The sequence below is a fragment of the Colius striatus genome, chromosome 17 (genome assembly GCF_028858725.1).
Source record: "Colius striatus isolate bColStr4 chromosome 17, bColStr4.1.hap1, whole genome shotgun sequence".
Lineage (NCBI taxonomy): Eukaryota > Metazoa > Chordata > Aves > Coliiformes > Coliidae > Colius > Colius striatus.
This window is the reverse complement of record NC_084775.1, coordinates 3,374,424-3,396,115: the sequence shown is the minus strand read 5'-3', so window position 1 is coordinate 3,396,115 and position 21,692 is coordinate 3,374,424. Positions and strand designations below refer to the sequence as shown.

At 59.7% G+C, this 21,692-nt stretch overlaps 1 protein-coding gene across 3 annotated transcripts in view; it reads right to left on the bottom strand.

Annotated features, from left to right (window-relative positions):
* AP1B1 (adaptor related protein complex 1 subunit beta 1) overlaps positions 1 to 21,464 on the bottom strand; it is a 37,795-nt gene extending 16,331 nt beyond the window's left edge. For 2 of the 3 annotated variants that reach the window (XM_062009944.1, XM_062009946.1), the window contains exons 1-12: positions 21,415 to 21,441; positions 16,019 to 16,179; positions 15,481 to 15,580; positions 14,161 to 14,223; positions 13,222 to 13,327; positions 9,570 to 9,705; positions 7,943 to 8,188; positions 5,388 to 5,578; positions 3,755 to 3,976; positions 1,978 to 2,098; positions 1,668 to 1,763; positions 849 to 964 (exon numbers count right to left, since the gene is read on the bottom strand). In XM_062009944.1, coding sequence (XP_061865928.1) covers positions 849 to 964; positions 1,668 to 1,763; positions 1,978 to 2,098; positions 3,755 to 3,976; positions 5,388 to 5,578; positions 7,943 to 8,188; positions 9,570 to 9,705; positions 13,222 to 13,327; positions 14,161 to 14,197 — 1,271 coding nt within the window. In that variant the 5' untranslated portion in view covers positions 14,198 to 14,223; positions 15,481 to 15,580; positions 16,019 to 16,179; positions 21,415 to 21,441. Of the gene's footprint in view, positions 1 to 848; positions 965 to 1,667; positions 1,764 to 1,977; positions 2,099 to 3,754; positions 3,977 to 5,387; positions 5,579 to 7,942; positions 8,189 to 9,569; positions 9,706 to 13,221; positions 13,328 to 14,160; positions 14,224 to 15,480; positions 15,581 to 16,018; positions 16,180 to 21,414 lie in introns of all 3 variants that reach the window. The other variant, XM_062009945.1, reaches the window with a different exon arrangement.
* Between the last annotated feature and the right edge of the window lie 228 nt (positions 21,465 to 21,692).

Below are 21,692 nucleotides of genomic sequence, written 5' to 3'. Positions count from 1 at the left end.
GTCACCTGCCTGGGGATGGCACCAAGAGCCCCTGTCACCTGCCTGGGGCTGGCACCAAGAGCTCCTGTCACCTGCCTGGGGATGGCACCAAGAGCCCCTGTCACCTGCCTGGGGATGGCACCAAGAGCCCCTGTCACCTGCCTGGGGCTGGCACCAAGAGCTCCTGTCACCTGCCTGGGGATGGCACCAAGAGCCCCTGTCACCTGCCTGGGGCTGGCACCAAGAGCCCCTGTCACCTGCCTGGGGCTGTCCCCTCTTCTCCCCAGGGGAGCTCCTGATCCCTCTCCAGCCCCACAGCACCTTCCCCTGCTGCATTCACTCAGCCCTGCCCACGCAGTCTCTCTGCAGCAGCCCTGAGTCCAGGGCTATTTGTGTGCAGCTCCTTCCCATCACTAATCCACCTCATTAGGACTAATTAGCACTGGTAGCACACCAGTTCCTGGCCATGCACTTGCCTGCTCACCCCAGCTCAGCTGCAACACTCCCCCCTTGTCCTGCTGCACCCTCAGCAGTGCAGAGCTCAGAGCCACACGTGCTTCACACTGACCTGAGGGACCTCCAAGTCTCCAGCAGCTATTAGTGTCTCTGCACTGGGACTGCTGGGGATGCTCCCAGGGCTGGGGACAGCTCTCCTCTCCCCAAACTTCACTCTTAGGGCAGCACCAACCCATGATTACCAGGCAACAAACCCAACCCCTCCCTTTCCCTGTGGGGAGGCTCCAGCGGGGCAGCAGGAGGGAGCTGCAGCCCAGCCCTTCCCCCAGGGCTGGGTGTTTGCAGCCTCCCCCAGGCACAGGGAGGGAAGGGAGGGGCTGAGGGAGGGCCAGGAGCAGGCTGCCCTCGCTCACTTGTTGGGGTACTTGCGGAAGATGTCCTTGATGACCACGATGGCCTCCTGCACCACGTAGTTCACCTTGGTCTGGATGAGGTCCAGCAGGGTGCTGACACAGCGCTCAGCCGATTGCTGCCAGAGGCATTTGGTCACTCAAGCACTCACCCTCTTACATCCCCATCCCAAAACCTCTGCTGCCCTTCCCACATCCCCTCTTCTTGCTGCTTCATCCCCCTTCCATTCCTCCCCCAAAGCCATCCCTGCTCAGGAGACACCTGAGTGTGGTCTCTCCTTTCCCACCCCAGGCCTGGCTCCTCCTCCTTGCACAGCTCCAGAGCCTCCTCTCCCTCCACACCACTTGTTCCCAAGCAGTTTGTCTCCCATGCCTGAGGATGCTCTGCAGCAAACCCAGAGCTGAAAGCTTGCTTCTGAGCCTGCCTTGACCTGGGCACAGCCACAGCAAGGTTACTCAGAATCCCCTCTTCAAATGACCCCCCAAGGGGAGGCAAAGCCTCTTGGTCCCTCAGTAAGGGAGAAGTTCCCTCCCAGCACATGTTGCAGTCCCCAAACAAGCCTCTGGGACCATCAGCTGCAGGTAACTGGGTCTTAAGGGAGCAGGCAGGGATCCTAAACCAGCCTCAGCAGCAAAGGGTAAGGAGGCAAAACACTCCCCTCACACCCCGTGGCTCATCCTCAGGCCCAGGGAGGCTTTGGCTTGCCAGAGCAGCTCCAATTCCTGTGGTGGGATGTCCAGCAGCTCATCCAACACGTGCTGAGGAGCAGAGCCTTGCCTGTCCCCCACTGCCATGGGGCCCTGGCCTGAGCCAGCCCTCACCTCCACCTTGATGGCACAGCGGCCGATGGCTCGAACCGCCTTCCTGACAAAGTCCACGTCCACCTCTGTGGCATATTCCTTCAGCTCTGCCAGCACCTGCCAGGGGACACACCACAGGCTCAGCCCAGCAGCAAGAAAAGCCCCCAAAGCCAAGCAGAGCAGAGCCCCAGCAGCAGCAGGCTGGTGGGGGGGAGTTAGGGCTGCTCTCCTCCCCACCCTGCCAAGCTGGCTCTGGGATTGCAGGGCCGCCCTCCCCATGAGGCTGGAGCCCACTGGCACTGCCTCACTTTGTTCCCAGGCAGCTCCTGACCTGAGCAATGTTGGCCTGGGAAGCCAGACGGATCATGATGTCCAGCTTCTCCAGTTTGACATAGATGGGGTCGTTGTACTTCACAAAGAACACCTTCATCTCGTGCTTCAGGATCTCAGGCCTGCAGGGCACACACAGGCACTGAGGGAGTGAGGTCCAGCTCCTCCACTCCCACCACAAACACAGGCACCAAAAGCCTTCCAGAGCTTTCTGGCCAGCCAGCATTGCTGTCAGATCATTTGTCTACTGGGAGAAGCAAGATCTGAGCTCTGCTCCCACCTCCAGGCTCCAAGTGGCACACAGTGGTGGTGCAGAAGGCTGCTGTCCTCCCCTGGAAGCTGCACCCTGGGCAGGGGATGGATGGGGGTTCATGCACCTGCCCTGAGTCTGGGCAATGCCCTGACACCATTAGCCAGCTCCAAGCATGGATCATCATTCCCTGGCCCAAGGCTGGGATGGTGAAGGCCTGAGGATGCTGAGGGACAAACCAGAGAGCCAGCAGCTCTGGGCCAGGAGGATGAAGCTCCTTGACCACAAGCACAAGGTTTTGGGGGCCTGTTCAATGCCAAGGAATCCAAGACACTGCGATTATCCCCCCAGGCCTCTGTCCCCTGGCTCCCCTTTGGTGGCAGGTGGGGCACAGAGCACAACCTTGCCTCAAACAAAGAGCAGAAGTGAGGCAATGGGGGATGTTTGTCCTGCCAAGGGTGGAAGGGACACCTTGAGGGGAGCAGGGATGCAAACCCAGACCTCAGGGCTAGGCTGGACCTCTCTCATCACATCATCTCTCCTCTAAGCTGGGAAAGAGATAGGCCAGGGCCAGCTCCAAGGAGCCAAGCTGCCTTCCCCATTCTCCCAGGGACACTAATTGCTTTCCACTCCTCCCAGAAATTGCTGCTATTTTTAACAGCCAACCACAGGGATAACTGGTGGGAGAACATCTGAGCAGGGCTGTCAGGGCACAGTGGGGCTTCTCCAGCTGGTCACTCCTGCTCAGGGCACACGTGTGAGGGCCTCAGACACCTCCTGCCCATAAGCAATTGCAGCTCAAAGGGACAGAAGGACTCACACAAAGGGCATGGCTACACAGAAACAAGCTGCTATGGCAAAGTGAGAGATGCTGAGGGGACTGGAGCATCTCTGAGGAGGAAAGGCTGTGGGACCTGGGGCTGGTCAGCCTGGAGAACAGAAGGCTGAGGGGAGATCTCATCAGTGCTGATCAATACCTAAAGGGTGGGTGTTGAGAGGATGGGGCCAGTGTTTGTTGTGTGGTGGCCAGTGCCAGGGCAAGGGGAACAGGCACAGGCTGGCACACAGGCAGTGCCCCTGGCACAGGAGGAGCAAGTCCTTTGGTGCTGAGGTGAGGGAGCCCTGGCCCAGGCTGCCCAGGGAGGGTGTGGAGGCTCCTCAGGAGGTTTCCAACCCCACCTGGACACGTTCCTGTGCCCCTGAGCCAGGGGAACCTGCTGGAGCAGAGGCTGGAGCAGCTCTGCAGGGCCCTTCCAGCCCTCACTATGAAATTCCTCAACTAAACATTTAACAACTAAAGCCAAGCCTCAGCTTTTGGCCTCTCCATCCTCTGCTCCCCCCAGTAACCACCACATATAAACACCCCCCTCCTGCAGACCCCAGCTGAGCTCCCTGCACACTGCCTCAGCCCTTGCATTTGAAACAACACAGAAGAGAAAACAAAACCCTACAAAGCCCCAAATCAGAAGGGTTTGAAGCCTTTGGTTTGAGCAGCTGCAGAGCAGGGGCTGAGCCCAGGGGCACCCACCTCTTCTGCACGATGAGGTTGATGTTACGGAGAGCCACGTACTGCAGCTCGGGCTCTGCAGACAGCAGGGTGACCAGAGGTGGGGCCAGCTTCTTGAGCAGTGTACCATAATAATCCAGGTCCTTGGACAGCATCTCCATGAACTTCATCAGCACCTTCACTGCTGAGAGCACCACAGCTGAGTTGGCGTGGGACAGCCTGGGGGTCACTCGCTCGCAGATGCTGGGGTGAGGGATAGAGGAGGGAGAAGGGGGAGAAGTGATCACAGCCTGGACAAGGAGGTAGTTGGCAGCAGGGTGGCTGAGCAGTACCTGGGATCTTCCCAGGAGATGCTAAACTGGCTCTTAAATGCTGTGATGGAGGTGATTTCCCAGCCCCTGCAAAACCCTCTTGCAGGGATCCCCTTCCATTGGATCAGGTTTGGTTTGGACAGCAAAGCCCTTGAAGCTGCTGCAGTCCCAGCCCAGCACTGACCCACAGCCTCAGCACCTCAGCTCCAGGGCTCTGGGATCCCTCCAGGGCTGGGCACTGCCCCAGCTCCCTGGGCAGCCTGGCACAGGGGTGACACCCCTCTCAGGGAAACAGTTCTGCCTCAGCTCCAGCCTCAACCTCCCCTGGGGCAACTCCAGCCCCTTTCCTCTTGTTCCTGGGGAGCAGACCCAGCCCCCAGCTCCCTGCAGCCTCCTGTCAGGGAGTGTCAGAGAGTGCTGCTGGCTGCCCTCAGCCTCCTCTTCTCCAGGCTCAACTCCCCCATTCCCTCAGCCCCTCCCCAGCCCCTTGTGCTCCAGCCCCTTCCCCAGCTCTGTGCCCGGCTCTGGCCACGCTGCAGCCCCTCAGTGTCCCTGTGGCAGTGAGTGAGGGGCCCAGCACTGACACAGCCCTGGAGCTGCAGCCCCTCAGTGTCCCTGTGGCAGTGAGTGAGGGGCCCAGCACTGGCACAGCCCTGGAGCTGCAGCCCCTCAGTGTCCCTGTGGCAGTGAGTGAGGGGCCCAGCACTGACACAGCCCTGGAGCTGCAGCCCCTCAGTGTCCCTGTGGCAGTGAGTGAGGGGCCCAGCACTGACACAGCCCTGGAGCTGCAGCCCCTCAGTGTCCCTGTGGCACTGAGTGAGGGGCCCAGCACTGACACAGCCCTGGAGCTGCAGCCTGCCCAGGGCCCAGCACAGGGGACAATCCCTGCCCTGCTCCTGCTGCCACCCCAGTGCTGGTACAGGCCAGGATGCCCTTGGCCCTCTTGGCCACGCTTCTGCCTCACCTTCAGCTGTTGACCAACACCCCCAGCTCCTTTTCCACCAGGCAGCTTTGCAGCCCCTCTTTTCAGAGCTCCCTTGTGCTCAGCCTCCATCACAGCACAGTGAGGCCACATTCTGAAGGAGCTCCAGAAGCACAATCCCTGTACCAGCACAGGGACAGGGCTCTGGGACCATGGCAGTCCCCAGATGGCTGTGCCCAAGGCACGGTGGCCAGCAGATGCCCCCTGTCCCACCTCCCACAGAGGGATTCCAAGGCTCAGGATGATGAAGATGCTTCTGAAGAAGAGCAAAAGGGCTGTGTGGGGCCCTTTGTCAATGCCTGCCTCCCTCCTCTCTCCATGAAGGCAGCACAACCCCAGCAGCAGCCAGAGCCTCCCTCACCTCTGGGCTTCCCGGTCATCCTTGGGCATGTAGTTAGCCAGGCAGTCCAGGATGAAGATCTGGCCCCACTCAGTGCACTCATTCAAGGCTGTGAGCAGCTTGTTGATGGATTGGGGGTTGAGATCCAGCAGGTTACTGCTTGGGTGAGACTCTGCTATTTCAGAGAGAGCTGCTACTGCGTTGGCCACCACCTGCCAGAGGGGACAGGACACGAGTCAGCTCACACCAAAGGTGACCCAGCAGCCTGGGGGGGAAAAGCTGCTGCAAGGAGCTGAGCTGCACCTTTGGTGTCTGCACCTTCCATCCCAGGGATATCTGAGCCCCAGCTCCTTCTCCCCACCAGCTGATCCTCAGGGGGTTGAGCAATCACTTGCCAGCACGGTCCCACCACCCACACCACAGCTCCAACCCCTCACACATCAGCAGGAGTCAGCCCTGGCCCCATGCCCAGTGTGGAGGAGCCTCATCTCCTGCTCTCCCTTCCTTTCCCCAGGCAGTCCCATCCCCTTCTGCTCTCTGTCTCCTTCCCCAGGCAGCTGAGGAGCCCCATCCCCTTCTGCTCTGACTCCCTTTGCCCAGGCAGCTCTGAGGAGCCCCATCCCCTTCTGCTCTGACTCCCTTTGCCCAGGCAGCTCTCAGTCCCATCCCTCCCTGCAGCAGCTCCCATCCCACCACAGCAAGACCTGAAGAGCAGCAAAGGCTGAGTGAAGAGACACCCTGGGGAATGCAGGCTTTAAAGTCAGTCCTGCCTGGGACATGCAAGTGAGGCTGATGCTGGCCAAAGGCCTGAAACAAGAGCCACTGGTGCCAGGTAGCAGAACCAAGCTCCTCTCCACCACCATCCCCTGCTCCAAGGCAGCCAGGGCAGGCTCCTCCCCACTGCCAAGGAATCAGAGAGACCTGCCATGAGGGAGCCAGGGTGGCAGGGCACACACCAGAGCCTGAGAGGCAGCTATCCCCCAAAATGGGCTGGGAAACCTCAAAGTGGGCTGTTTAACTCCAAAACTGAGCTGTTTCACTCCAAACTGAGCTGTTTCACTCCAAAACTGAGCTGTTTACCCCCAAAGTCAGCTGTTTAACCCCAAAACTGAGCTGGGAAACCCCAAAGTGAGCTGGGAAACCCCAAAGTGAGCTGGGAAACCCCAAAGTGAGCTGGGAAACCCCACAGTGAGCTGGGAAACCCCAAAATTGAGCTGGGAAACCCCAAAATTGAGCTGGGAAACCCCAAAATTGAGCTGGGAAACCCCAAATGTGAGCTGGGAAACCCCAAATGTGAGCTGTTTAACACCCAAAGTGAGCTGTTTAACACCCAAAGTGAGCTGGGAAACCCCAAAAGTGAGCTGGGAAACCCCAAAAGTGAGCTGGGAAACCCCAAAAGTGAGCTGCTTAATCCCCAAAGTGAGCTGCTTAATCCCCAAAACTGAGCTGGGAAACCCCAAAACTGAGCTGTGGAACCCCAAACTGAGCTGCTTAACCCCAAAGTGAGCTGCTTAACCCCCACAGGGAGCTGCTTAACCCCCACAGGGAGCTGCTTAACCCCCACAGGGAGCTGGGAAACCCCAAAACTGAGCTGTTTAACCCCAAAAATGAGCTCTTTAACTCCAAAAATGAGCTGTTTAACCCCAAAAATGAGCTGTTTAACCCCAAAGTGAGCTGCTTAACCCCAAAGTGAGCTGCTTAACCCCAAAGTGAGCTGCTTAACCCCAAAGTGAGCTGCTTAACCCCAAAGTGAGCTGCTTAACCCCCAAAGCGAGCTGCTTAACCCCCAAAGCGAGCTGCTTAACCCCAAAAATGATCTGTTTAACTCCAAAACTGAGCTGTTTAACCAGAAAATGACCTGTTTAACCCCCAAACTGAGCTGCTTAACCCCAAAGCGAGCTGCTCAACCCCAAAGCGAGCTGCTCAACCCCAAAACTGAGCTGTTTAACCCCAAAAATGAGCTGTTTAACCCCAAAAATGAGCTGTTTAACCCCAAAAATGAGCTGTTTAACCCCAAACTGAGCCGTTTAACCCCAAACTGAGCCGTTTAACCCCAAACTGAGCCGTTTAACCCCAAAAATGACCTGTTTAACCCCCAAAGCGAGCTGCTCAACCCCAAAGCGAGCTGCTCAACCCCAAACCGTGCTGCTCATCCCCAAACCGTGCTGCTCAACCCCCAAACCATGCTGCTCAACCCCAAAGTGAGCTGCTCAACCCCAAAGCGAGCTGCTCAACCCCAAACCGTGCTGCTCATCCCCAAACCGTGCTGCTCAACCCCAAACCATGCTGCTCAACCCCAAAGTGAGCTGCTCAACCCCAAAGCGAGCTGCTCAACCCCAAAGCGAGCTGCTCATCCCCAAACCGTGCTGCTCATCCCCAAACCGAGCTGCTTAACCCCAAAAATGAGCTATTTAACTCCAAAACTGAGCTGGTTAACCCCCAAACTGAGCTGCTTAACCCCAAAGTGAGCTGCTCAACCCCAAACCGAGCTGCTCAACCCCCAAACCGAGCTGCTCAACCCCCAAACCGAGCTTGCAAAGGGGGAGCAAGGCAAAACCCAGTCCCCTAACACTGACCATGGGGTTGGAGTCAGAGATGAGGTCCTTGAGGGTGTCCAGGAAGCCCTGGTCCTCCACCAGCTGGGCGTTGATGTCGTGCAGCTTGGCCACGCAGACGGCGGCCGTCTTGCGCACGTAGGGATCCTCGTCCTTCAGGCACTTGCGCAGCGGCTCGCACAGGTACTCGGTGATCTTGTCCACACGGATGCAGCCCATGGTGCGCACTGCCAGAGCCCTGATCAGAGGGTTTGGGTCCTCACAGTCCTTGGAAGAAGAGAAAAGGGAGTGTTTAGATGGTCTGGGAGTGTGTTGTTGGGGTGTGAGGGTGGTGAGGTGTCTTGGGAGGGTGGTGGAGCTGTGCTGGAGGGGAGAGGTTGTGGGGAGTCAGCCATGGGAGAGGTTTGGTCAGCACAGGATGGGGGTGACCTGCTGGGGAGCAGCTGCAGGAGAGAGCTGGGAGTGCTGGGTGATGAGAAACTGCCCATGAGCAGCAACATACCCTCGTGGGCAAGAAGCCAATGGCAGCCTGAGGGCATCAAGAGAGTGTGGGCAGCAGGGTGAGGGAGGTTGTGCTGCCCCTCTGCTCTGCCCTGCCGAGGCCTCATCTGGAGTCCTGGGGCCAGTTCTGGGCTCCCCAGCTGCAGAGGGACAGGGAACTGCTGGAGAGAGGCCAGTGCAGGGCCAGCAAGATGCTGAGGGGACTGGAGCATCTTCCTTGTGAGGAAAGGCTGTTCAGCCTGGAGAAGAGGAGACTGAGGGGGGGCTTCATTAATACTTACAAGTATTTAAAAGGTGTGTGTCAAGGGGATGGGGCAACTAGTTATTTTGTAGTGTCCAGTGACAGGAGAGGGGGTAATGGCAAAAGCTGGAACACAGAAAGTTCCAATTCAACACCAGGAGCAAGTCCTTTGGTGCTGAGGTGAGGGAGCCCTGGCCCAGGCTGCCCAGGGAGGGTGTGGAGGCTCCTCAGGAGGTTTCCAACCCCACCTGGACACATTCCTGTGCCCCTGAGCAAAGGGAACCTGCTGTAGCAGGGTTTGGGCTGGGTGAGCTCTGCAGGGCCCTTCCCACCCCACCATGCTGGGACCCACAGATTTTCCACAGCCTCAGATCTCCCTGCTAACACTCCTCCAGGGTTCTGACGCCTTCATCACTTCCACCAAGCCCCAGAATCCAGGTGTCACCCTGCAGAACAGCCACCTCACCCCAGACACACTTCCCTTGGCTTCACTGTGTGGGGTTGGTTTATCTCTTCCTAAAAACTCCCTCTAATGGCCACTGAGCCTTTCCACAAAGCTGTTTGGCACTGTCTGGGCTCCTAACAAACCTGCTCTCAGCTCCCAGCTCCAACAGGGAGATCACGAGGGCTCTCAGCTGCAGAGATTTCAGTGTGTCAGCTCACATGCCAGAGCTGCCCACAGCCCAAGCTGCCACTCACACAGCAAGTGGCACAGTGCAGCTGTCTTCTGCAGTGCTGCACACATTTGCTCAGTTACCTAGAGCTGCAGGAGCCTGTACTCATGAAGGGAGAGGCTCTGCAAAGCTGCCCACGTTGCCCTGTTGGGAATGGGGCACAGAGCAGCTCAAGGCAGTGGCCTCACGTGAAAGCAGGAGGTGCCTGTGCTGGGCTTAACAATCCTCTCACCTTCACAAAGGTGTTGACTGCCATGATGGCCATGTCTGGCTGGCTTTTGGCATAGTTCATCAGGTAGAGGTAGACCAGCTTCTTCAGCTCCAGGTTGTCTGTCTGCATGCAGTTCACCACGTCTGGGAAGAGAGCACTGAAACACAAAGTCCCTCTGTGAAGGCAGAATACAGCCACACTGCTGAGCCAGGGGAGGGGATGGCACTTCCCCAGGCCTGTGGCCATCCCTTCCCCATCACTCAAACCACTCTGGAAGCCAGAAGACCCCAGGCTCTCCTAGGACCTGCAGCACCCTGCAGCAGATGTGGTGAAATCATCCATCCCCAGGGGGGTTTTTTCCCTGACAGATCTGTATTGAGAGCAGCTCAAAATGACCAAAGCTGAGCTCTGCCACTGCTGTATCCCAGCCCCAGTGCCCTGAGAGAAGATGCAACATCATCCAGCCATCACAAGATGGTGTGAAAGCTGCCAGGAGCTGCAAGAGGAGGTGGGAAACGAGCTGTTCACCCTCATAGAACCCTTCTAAACCCATCCTCTGCTTTTGCAGCCATTAAACCCATCCTGCTGCAAACTCCAAGTGCTCATCCTGTGTGAGAAACATCACCTCAGAGAAGTAACCACCCAGGAGTGGCTGGAAGGGACAGCCCTGACCCCCTGGGTGAACCCTGCAGTGCAATGATGCTGTGCTGTGATGAAGCAGAGCTGCCAAGCTGCTGCATGGGGCTGGGGGCTTCCCCTCCCCAAACACCCTGAGCTGCAGGATGCCAGAGCCACTGGCTCACTGCAGGTGATGCAGAGATCAGGTCACAGGATCAGAGTCATGGGGGTGGGAAGGGCCCTGCAGAGCTCACCCAGCCCCAGCCTCTGCTACAGCAGGTTCCCCTGGCTCAGGGGGCACAGGAACGTGTCCAGCTGGGGTTGGAAACCTCCTGAGGAGCCTCCACACCCTCCCTGGGCAGCCTGGGCCAGGGCTCCCTCACCTCAGCACCAAAGGAGCTTCTCCTGAGCCAGTGGCACTGCCTGTGTGCCAGCCTGTGCCTGTTCCCCCTTGTCCTGGCACTGGCCACCACACACCAAGCACTGGCCCCATCCTCCTGACACCCACCCTTTGGGTACTGATCAGTGTGGGGGAGGTGCCCCCTCAGGGTCTTTTCTGGGACACACAGCCCCAGGGCTGGCAAAGATTAGACTATTAAAGACACAGACAGACCAATTAGACTATTAAACCACCTGAGGAGAGGCAATCAAGATCAGAGGGCTAATGCAGGAGTTATCCTCCACCCTGACAGATGGCCCCTGGCTGCCCTGGCCCCACACCCCCAGCCCCAGGCACCCCTCAGTACAGAGCACTGCATGGGGCCAGTTCTCTCAGCAAGCTCCTGCTGCCTGCTGAGCTGCCTCACCCCAGGCTGAGCCACATCCTCCTGGCCTCAGCCACTGCACAACAATCACAGTCCTTTGGTTGGCAAAGCCCTTCCAGCTCCTGCAGTCCCAGCCCTCCCCTCCCCCTGCCCAGCCCAGCACTGACCCACAGCCCTCAGCACCTCAGCCCCATGGCTTTGGGGTCTCTCCAGGGCTGGGCACTGCCCCAGCTCCCTGGGCAGCCTGGCACAGGGGCTCACACCCCTCTCAGGGAAACAGTTCTGCCTCAGCTCCAGCCTCAACCTCCCCTGGGGCAACTCCAGCCCCTTTCCTTGTGTCTTGTCATCCACTAGTGAAGAGCCTGACCCCCAGCTCCCTGCAGCCTCCTGTCAGGGAGTGTCAGAGAGTGCTGCTGTCTGCCCTCAGCCTCCTCTTCTCCAGGCTCAACACCCCCATTCCCTCAGCCCCTCCCCAGCCCCTTGTGCTCCAGCCCCTTCCCCAGCTCTGTGCCCGGCTCTGGCCACGCTGCAGCCCCTCAGTGTCCCTGTGGCAGTGAGTGAGGGGCCCAGCACTGACACAGCCCTGGAGCTGCAGCCCCTCAGTGTCCCTGTGGCAGTGAGTGAGGGGCCCAGCACTGACACAGCCCTGGAGCTGCAGCCCCTCAGTGTCCCTGTGGCAGTGAGTGAGGGGCCCAGCACTGACACAGCCCTGGAGCTGCAGCCCCTCAGTGTCCCTGTGGCAGTGAGTGAGGGGCCCAGCACTGAGCACAGCCCTCAAGTGAAAAAGTTCTTCTTTGAACTGACCCTCTCAGTGAAAGGTTCTTTCCCATCTCCCCTCTAAACCTCCTCAGCAATGGAACATTCTCTGCTGCTGCCAGTGCTCTGAGAGCCACCAAACACACACCCAGGCTGAGAGGTTTCCCTTCATCTACTCTCAAACACACCATGAACAGCCAAGTGCTGAGGTTGGGGGTGGGGATGGGTCTGTGTGGTGGGGATGGCTCTGTGGGGTGTGGGGAGGGGTCTGTGGGGTGAGGATGGGTCTGTGGGGTGTGGGGAGGGGTCTGTGTGGTGGGGATGGCTCTGTGGGGTGTGGGGAGGGGTCTGTGGGGTGAGGATGGGTCTGTGGGGTGTGGGGAGGGGTCTGTGGGGTGAGGATGGGGGTGTGTGAGGTGGGGAGGGGTCTGTGGGGTGAGGATGGGGGTGTGTGAGGTGGGGAGGGGTCTGTGGGGTGAGGATGGGGGTGTGTGAGGTGGGGAGGGGTCTGTGGGGTGAGGATGGGGGTGTGTGAGGTGGGGAGGGGTCTGTGGGGTGAGGATGAGGGTGTGTGAGGTGGGGAGGGGTCTGTGGGGTGAGGATGGGTCTGTGGGGTGTGGGGAGGGGTCTGTGGGGTGAGGATGGGGGTGTGTGAGGTGGGGAGGGGTCTGTGGGGTGAGGATGGGGGTGTGTGAGGTGGGGAGGGGTCTGTGGGGTGAGGATGGGGGTGTGTGAGGTGGGGAGGGGTCTGTGGGGTGAGGATGGGGGTGTGTGAGGTGGGGAGGGGTCTGTGGGGTGAGGATGGGGGTGTGTGAGGTGGGGAGGGGTCTGTGGGGTGAGGATGAGGGTGTGTGAGGTGGGGAGGGGTCTGTGGGGTGAGGATGGGTCTGTGGGGTGAGGATGGGGGTGTGTGAGGTGGGGAGGGGTCTGTGGGGTGAGGATGGGGGTGTGTGAGGTGGGGAGGGGTCTGTGGGGTGAGGATGGGGGTGTGTGAGGTGGGGAGGGGTCTGTGGGGTGAGGATGGGGGTGTGTGAGGTGGGGAGGGGTCTGTGGGGTGAGGATGGGTCTGTGGGGTGTGGGGAGGGGTCTGTGGGGTGAGGATGGGGGTGTGGGGAGAAGGGGCTGCAGGAGCCACAGCCCAAGGAGAAGGATGACAACCACCCACCTGACCTTTTGGACTAGAGCAGCAGCAAATGGCTGCTCAACACCAAGCCTGTGCCATAAAGCCCCAGAGGGGCTTCTGCTGGGTTTTAGTAACACATGAAGGAAGCAGCAATAATCCCAACAAGTTTATCCCCTGGCAAGCCCAATCCTTTCAGGCAGCTTACTGCCAAAGCCAGGCCAGCACACACACCTTCCCCTCCTGCAGCAGCAGCGAGAGCTGCACCCAGCAGCTCCCTGTGTCCTCACCCAGCACAACAGCCAAGAGCAAAACCCCTCAGAGGCAAGAGAGGTAAAACAGGAGGTAAAACAGGAGCTAAACCAGCTCCCCAAGCCTCCAGGCACCACGCTGGGAGGGTCTGGCTGCCACACACCTGACGTCCTTGCCGACGGTCATGGAGGCGATCACCTTCTTCACTGCCTCCTTCTTCTTCTCCTTCTTGTCACTGTTCAGTTCAGCTTTCAGCTCAAATATCTCTCCTGGAGGGAAGGGAAAATGGGGAGCTGAAGGGTTAGCCAGCCCTCCATGGGATGCTGCTCCCAGGGGAGGGTGAGCCCAGCTCCAACCTCCTGTGGGAGCATCCTCAGCCTCCTGCTGGGGCTCCTTTGACATCCAGGGTGCCCCGAGGTGCCAGCAGCTGGAAAAGGGGATTGAACTCCCCAAATGTCTCACTGAGGGAAAGGGCTGCTCTGCCAGCTCAGCTTTTACCCCTGGCACTGGGGACAAATGTGCTCATGTAACCCCAGAAGGCTTTAAAGGCCACAGACAGCGCAGGGCTGGCCAGCACCAGCACTCCACACCCCCAGCACAGGACACACAGGTCCTCCAGCAGGTAGTTTTTGTCTGTGGGGCAGTGACCACAGCACCCAGGAAAGCCCCAGCCCCACACACAGCTGCTGGGAGATCCTCCCCTACCTGGGCTGCCCACAGAAGCCAACACAAGTGGGTTTTGAGACCAGCTCCTCAAGCCCCTGCGTGGCAAAGTGGCTCCCAAAACCTCCCTCTGCAGCAATGCCCCAGCCCAGCACTTTGCTCTGCACCCAGCCCAAGGACATGGGCTCTCACCTGGAGCTTCCATTCACTCCTGGGCAAGCAGATTCAAAGGGAAGATGCCACTTGGCTTTGGAAAGAGCTGAAGCCCAAGAGCCTGAGCACTGCTGGGATGAGCCCAGAGCAGCCCAGGAGTCACAGGTATCAGCCACAGTGGGCTTGGGGCATTCCCACCAGAGCTGGCACCTCCATCAGCTCCTCATCACAGGGACAGCCCTCCCCAAATAGCTGGGGAGGGGGGATTCTCCCAGCCACCTCTTACCTTTCTTTGTGGTGGTGAAGTACTTTGAGTCTGTCATGGTGGTCTCCAGCTAGCAGCACGTCCCTGGGAGGAGACACAGAGCACAGAGGTTGAAGGTTGCCAGTTTCTTGGCTGGGGTCATGACAGAGAGCTCAGGAAGGAAAAGCCAGGAGAGGGGAACAGCTTGAGATCTCATGGGAAGAGCTACAAGGAGATAAAGTGCTGGGAGAAGCCAGAGGAGCCCATTCCCCTGGGGAGCACAAGCACCTTGCAGCCACACTGGCACAGCAAGGGCTCTGCTGAGGGAGTGGGGAATCAGCTGGGTCACTGCAGGGGATGTGGAGGAGGGAAGCAGTGGCTGAACAGGGCAGCATTCAGCCCTGCTCAACCTCCAGCCCTGACTTGCTTCTCTCACCAGCAGCTACTTTGCTCAGCCCATTCCACAGCAGGCTGGGCAGCCCTGGGCCCTGCAGCACGGGCTCAGTGACCTCCCTGGGCTTGTGTCTCCTCACCTGAGAAACACTTGGGTAGAGAAAACTCCCCCCCCAGGCCTTTCCCACACCTACACAGGGAACAGCTCTGGGATGGGACCAGGAACTGAGCAAAACCTCAGCCTCAGGCCAACAGCAGAGTGTGGGGCACGGACCTGGCAGCACACAGCAAGCTCAAAAGGAGCCTCTGCCAGAAACCATCCCTGCTCTGACACTGCTGCTTTAAACTCAAAGAGCACACAAGGTTTCCACCCAGCACTTGGGGCTGTGTTGTATAATCCAGGGAGCTGAGGGCAGACTTGCAGCTTGGCAGGCTGAGGGAGCCTGAGGGGCAGGCAGCCCTTCTTAAAGGTCACCAGGGATTTGTCTCTGATGGCTGTTTCCCTCATCTTTCCTTCAACAGCAAAGGAACCAGAGGATCACCTCTGACAGCCTGCAGTGGCCTGGCTGTTTGGAGGGGGCAGGAGGATGGAAAGCCAGGGAAAGAAAAAGAGCTTGCAAATGGTTTTAAAGTGGAAATGAGCATCTTGAAAGCCAACTGCAGCAATGGCCAGGGAGGAACTGTGTCCTCTGCTCCCTGTCCAAGCTGGACAAGGACCCCCAACAGGGATAAAAGGAAGATCTGGATAATATCAGGGGGTTGAACCCAGGAGGCAAAGCACACAGACAGAGGCAAAGAGCTTGTAGCAGCCTGGGGCTGACTTTGGGTGCTGGCAGCAGGGTGCCACGCTGTTCCAGAGGGGATCTGTGTGCCACTGTGCTAACCCAGCCCTGCTGAGGCTGCCCCTGGCAGGGAACAAGGTGTAAAGCCCCTGGGGTAAGGCACAAGGCTCCTCCCTGCTCCAGTTACCTGGGATTCAGGCAGAGCCTTTTGTCTCCCCCCCACAAGATGGATGGAGCTCCTGGGCTGTGCTGCAGCAGCTTCTCTGCACCTCGCTGCAGATCCTGTCCTGCAACAGAGGGAGGAAGGAGGATTTGCTGCAGTCCCTCTGCCCTGGCTCACACTCAGCCCTGCTCTGCAGAAGTGCCTGGAAAGCAAACTTGAAGCCTAGCAGGGGGTTTCTGCAGCCAGCTCAGAGATGTGAATCCCAGCTGCTGCTTCCCTCAGCCCTCAGGCACTGCAGAGGCTGTTTCAGCCTGCCCAGACCCCACTCATCCCAGAGACACAGGCACCCCATCTCCCCCACTCCTCCAGGCCCTGCAGTGCCAGCAGCAGCCTCCAGAAAGCAAACTGCCTCCTCCTCCTCCAGCCCAAGCTGGGGAACCAAGGCCAACAGCTCAACCACTCCCTCCCTCCCCACACCAGCAGCTCAGCAGGACCAGGCTTGAATCCACCCAACACCCTGAGCAGGGGAATGAGAGGCTGAGCAAGGGCTCCCAACACCTACCAGAGCTGGGTGCTCAGCACCTTGCACCCTGTGTGTCCCCCCCAGGCTGAGCAAGGGTGAGGAGGCAGGGCTGCCTGCCAGCTGCTGCCACAGCCCTGCTGAAGGTGAGTTCCCCCAGCTCAGCCCTTGGGCAGGGGCCAACGCTGCTGCCTGGCTCCAGCCTGAAGGAGAGCAAAGGAAACAGCTGAGGGACTGCAGAGCAGCTCTTGCCTCACCCCATCTGCTTCCACACACACCTTTATGCAGCTTGGATGGGGGGAAAAGGGCTGAATGGGGCAGGGGCAGCTCCCCAGAGCTGGAGCCCAACAGTAAATAAGGCAGTAAATAAGCAGGGAGGGGGGGCAGCTCCAGAGCCAACAGCTTTGATCATCTCATTAGAACAGATCTCACTGCTTAGATTACTGGGAGTTGGAAAGACTCTTGTCCTTGGTAAACACCCTGCACCTGGCAAGCAAAACCAGGCAACAGGAGCCCATCTGCAGGCAGGGAGATGGCAGGGAGTGCCTGGCACATGGCACACAGCCAGGAGCTGGGCACAGGCCTTTGCCCCCCCAAGCTCCAGCAGTTCCCACTGAGCTCCTTTCCACACCAGGGAACACTCCCCAGTGCTTGCTGACCTCCCAGAGGGGCTGGGCAGAGCAGCACCCAGAACCAGAGCAGATGCAAGATCTGCAGCTGCAAAATGAGGAACACAAAAAGGCCCTGACCTGGTGCTGACTCAGCTTCTGCCTCAGTCATGCAATGGTGGGGTGGGAAGGGCCCTGCAGAGCTCACCCAGCCCCAGCCCCTGCTACAGCAGCTTCCCCTGGCTCAGGGGGCACAGGAACGTGTCCAGGTGGGGTTGGAAACCTCCTGAGCAGGAGCCTCCACACCCTCCCTGGGCAGCCTGGGCCAGGGCTCCCTCACCTCAGCACCAAAGGACTTGCTCCTCCTGTGCCAGTGGCACTGCCTGTGTGCCAGCCTGAGCCTGTTCCCCCTTGTCCTGGCACTGGCCACCACACAACAAAGTGTCACCTCATCCTCCTCACACCCACCCTTTGGGTATTGATCAGCACTGATGAGGTGCCCCTGAGCTCAGGCTTCTCTTCTCCAGGCTGACCAGCCCCAGGTCCCACAGCCTTTCCTCCTCACACACATGTTCCATCCCCTCAGCATCTTGGTATCCCTGCACTGGCCTCTATCTACAGCCCATTCTTCTTGCCAAACTTATTCTAAGCTGCTCTTGCAAACTGGATTCAAGGAGTTGAAAGTGTTTGCAAGGATGAGGTAACACAGCAGTGGGTGAGGGAGCACCCAGAGCTCATCCCCAGCCCAGCCTGGCTCCTCAGGGCAGTTTTGGACATGTGCCATCAGCAGGCAGGCCCCCATGGATCTCCCCCCATGCATCTCCCCCCTTGCAGGCTCAGAGATGGAGCTGTGGGGAGCTCAGCCCCCTGTGGCAGGCTCTGGGAGGAAAAGAGCTCCCTCAAAGCACTTTATCCTTCATTTTACCTGGGACAACTCCATTTGAGAGCTCCTGAAGAGCCAGAGCAATGCTGCTCTCTCAGAGCCTCAGCATGATGGTGCAGAGCTGAGCCATCCCCTGCTCCCTGGCCTCCACACCACTGGGCTCCCAAATCCAGCTGTCCCAGGTGAATATGATGCTCCCAAACCTAAGATGCAGCAGCAAAGAGGGCACAGTGCTGCTCCCTGAGGTGGGTGCTGCCCACAGGCTCCTGGGGATGCCACTGATGCTGAACCAACCATCCCTGGTACCAGTGCAGAACAAGGAAACTCATTAGTGACCCCCAGCTACTTTTACCACCAGGGTTTAGGCCAATTCTTCCATCCCTGAAGGCTGAGATGGTGCTGACAGGGAGCCTTTCAGCTTCCAGCATTGTTGGGAAGGGATGTGGGGCCAAGTGCTGCTGCTCTTCCAGAGGAATGAGCCATCTAAGCATGACCTGAGCATTTAACCTGTGCCCAACACCCCCCAGGTGCCTGTTTGTTTGAGTAAGATGGTCACTGTAGCTCCACCAACCTTCCCACAGACTGGGACAACCCTGCACAGGAGTTTACTGGCTGCCAGTCAGCTTTGATGTACCCAGTCTCAGGAAGGAAGCAAAGGCAGGGAGATGCATCTGCTCCAGCCCTGCACAACTCCCCTGCCCTGTGCATCCAAGGGGATATGTTGGAACCTGAAGGGGAGACAGAGGCCAAAAAGCAGCAGGAACTCAAATGGTAAGCTTCTAGGTGTGAGCTTACCCAGGAAAGAGAGGGTAAGGTGAGCAGGGGAAGGGAACTCCCACGAGCAAGCAACACAACCTCTACAGCTGTGAGTGAAGCCCTTGAGGTGGGCTGGTAAAACCCAGCACAGAGAGACAAAATGCAGGCACACCAAAGAACCCCCAAACGTGGAGACAGGCAACTGAGGCTGCAGGGACTTCACACAGCTTCTCTCTGGACATAGGAAGCAACTTGAAGCCAAAAGGCCAGGCAGGCACGAGGTAGTGACAGAGCCCCACAATGCTGAGTGGGGCTGCACATCCCTGTGCCCCCTGAATAAGCCCCTGGAGCAGGCACAGTGTGGGAAGATACAAACCCAACTGTGCAAAGGAGAATGAGCAGCTGAGGGTTTGAGAGCCAGCAGCTAACAAGTGCTGAACCCAGTTCTCCACCCTTTCTCATTCACAGCACTTCCCATCCTGCAGCCAGAGCACAGCTCAACCCTGCCTCTGCCCCTCATCTCTCCCCACAGGCAGCACAGAGCCCCAGGGGCTCACCCCAGCCACACATGTGCTCCCTAAGCAAAGAGTTTGCCAGAAGACTCTGCTGGAGAGCAGCTCCAGGAGACAGACCTGGGAGTGCTGGTTAGTGACAAACTGCCCATGAGCAGCAACGTGCCCTCGTGGGCAAGAGCCAATGGCAGCCTGGGGGCAGCAAGAGAGTGTGGGCAGCAGGGTGAGGGAGGTTGTGCTGCCCCTCTGCTCTGCCCTGCTGAGGCCTCATCTGGAGTCCTGTGGCCAGCTCTGGGCTCCCCAGCTGCAGAGGGACAGGGAACTGGTGGAGAGAGGCCAGTGCAGGGCCAGCAAGATGCTGAGGGGACTGGAGCATCTTCCTTGTGAGGAAAGGCTGTGGGACCTGGGGCTGTTCAGGCTGGAGGAGAGAAGGCTGAGGGGGAACCTCATCAGTGCTGATCAATACCTGAAGGGTGGGTGTCAGGAGGATGGGATCAGTGTTTGCTGTGTGGGGGCCAGTGCCAGGACAAGGGGGAACAGGCACAGGCTGGCACACAGGCAGTGCCCCTGGCTCAGGAGTAGCAAGTCCTTTGGTGCTGAGGTGAGGGAGCCCTGGCCCAGGCTGCCCAGGGAGGGTGTGGAGGCTCCTTCTCAGGAGGTTTCCAACCCCACCTGGACACGTTCCTGTGCCCCCTGAGCCAGGGGAACCTGCTGTAGCAGGGGGTTGGGCTGGGTGAGCTCTGCAGGGCCCTTCCCACCCCACCATTGCATGATTCTATCTGGAGCCAGCTCACACAGCAACACAGTGCTGGGAGCCCAATCCTGCACCTTAGCTTGGTGTGAGATGCACCCTCCCATCTCCCCAAGGGTACCTGTGCAACAAAACCATCCCTAAAACAACCCACCTGCTCTGCCACAGCAGTGACCCTCGAGGGCTGTAAGACCCTGCACCTGCCTCAAAGGAACTGCCCAAAGCCAGTGAGCACAACTCCTCCTTCACCCACTGAGAGCAGCAGATGATGGCCTGTGACCCCCATGGGCTGGGGGCCACTGCACCCCCTCACAAACCCAACCAACCTGCTCCCCAAGAGGCTCCATCTCCCATCAGCCAAGGGGTTAAGGTGCCTCCTTCTCAATGGCTGCTGGGCAAAGCCTTTGCCCAACTCACCACAGTGTGAGCAAAGTGCCCCAAATCGTGGCACTTCAACCCAAAAGCCCAAAGTGCTGGCATCTGCTGCTTAATTAACCCAGATGGCAGCAGGGGGATGAGAGCAGCTGTAAGCAGGGCTGAGGAGACTCAAATGATCCATCCCATGGGGCAGCACCTGGGGAATAAAGCTCACAGAGAGGCAAAGGAGAGCCCTGGGGTGGCCCTTGCAGCACACAGGCAGCCCAGCACCACGGGGCTGAAGCTCCAGGGGGACAGGGGAGGATTTTAAGCAGCATAAGCACAGAAATCACCTTGAGCCCAGTAACACCTCCAGCATCCTCCCCAAAGCACCAGCTGAGCACCTTGTTCTGGATGGGGCTGGATGCAGCATCAGCCCCACCGACAGCCAAACCAGGCTCTGTGGGGCTCTGAGCCCTCACCACCTCTGCAAAGCCCCTTCCAGAGCATCACAGAATCACACAGACATTTGGGTTGACAAAGCTCTTTCAGCTCCTGCAGTGCCAGCCCTCCCCTCTCCCTGCCCAGCCCAGCACTGACCCACAGCCCTCAGCACCTCAGCTCCAGGGCTTTGGGATCCCTGCAGGGCTGGGCACTGCCCCAGCTCCCTGGGCAGCCTGGCACAGGGGCTGCCACCCCTCTCAGGGGAAAAGCTCTTCCTGAGGACATGTCATCATGTCCATCCAGCCCAGCAGCCTGACCCCAGAGGAGGCAGCCCACAGCTCCCACAGCCAGGCTGGGAGGGCAGGAACCCAGAGTGAACCAGCTGCTGACCCCACGCCCCCAGCAGCCCCCCTGCCATGGGGGAAGGGCATCCCCGGTGAGTTTTAGAGCTCTGGCAAAACCCACACGACATAAAGCAGCTGCAGAGCAGAGCAACAGCCATAAGGCAGCTCCTTTAGCCTGAAGCTGGTTCACAGCCCCCTTCCATCCCGTTCGGGGCAGTCCCTCCTCCAGCCTGGATGCAGGAGGCTCAGAGCACCGGCCAACACACCAGGTGCCCCCAGCGCAACCGGTTCCCAGCAGAGTCCAGCCCCCCTCACAGCTCCCTACGGCGGACGGGCCCCCACGGCCCCGAGGAACGGGCACGCACTGGGGCGACGGCTTCCAGGCCGCAAAGCTCCCCCCGGGCACGGCCACCCGCTGTCCCCGCGGCCGCTGCCCACCGGGGCTTGGGCTCTGGGCCTGGACACGCCGCCCGGGGCAGCAGAACGGGCAGCGACGAGCTGCCTCCGGGGCCGACCCGCGCACGCCGCCGGGACAGGCCCAGAGCTGCGGGAGGGCCCCGGGGGAAGCGGCGCCGGCCGGAGGCGGCCCTGAGGGGAAGGGGCGGGAAGGGCCCGGGCTCGGCGGGACGGGACAGGGCAGGGAGGGCCCGGCCCGGGGCGTGCACGGCCGGATCGCGCCAGCAGCCCCCGCCGCGGGGGAAGGGCCGTGCAGAGGGGCCGCACGGAGCCGCCCCGGTGCCCCCGCTCCCGGCCACACCGCCCCCGGCCCGGCCCGGCCTGTACCTGCAGCCGCCGCCTCCCCCCGCTGCCACCGGCGAAGCGGAAATGAGCGGCCAGCACGTGCGCTTCCGGGGCGGGACGGGGCGGGAACGGGGCAGCGAACCGGGGCAGCGGGGAGGGAACGGGGCACGGAACGGGGAGGGAACGGGGCAGCGAACCGGGGCAGCGGGGAGGGAACGGGGCACGGAACGGGGAGGGAACGGGGCAGCGAACCGGGGCAGCGGGGAGGGAACGGGGCGGCGGGACAGGGAGGGAACGGGGCAGCGAACCGGGGCAGCGGG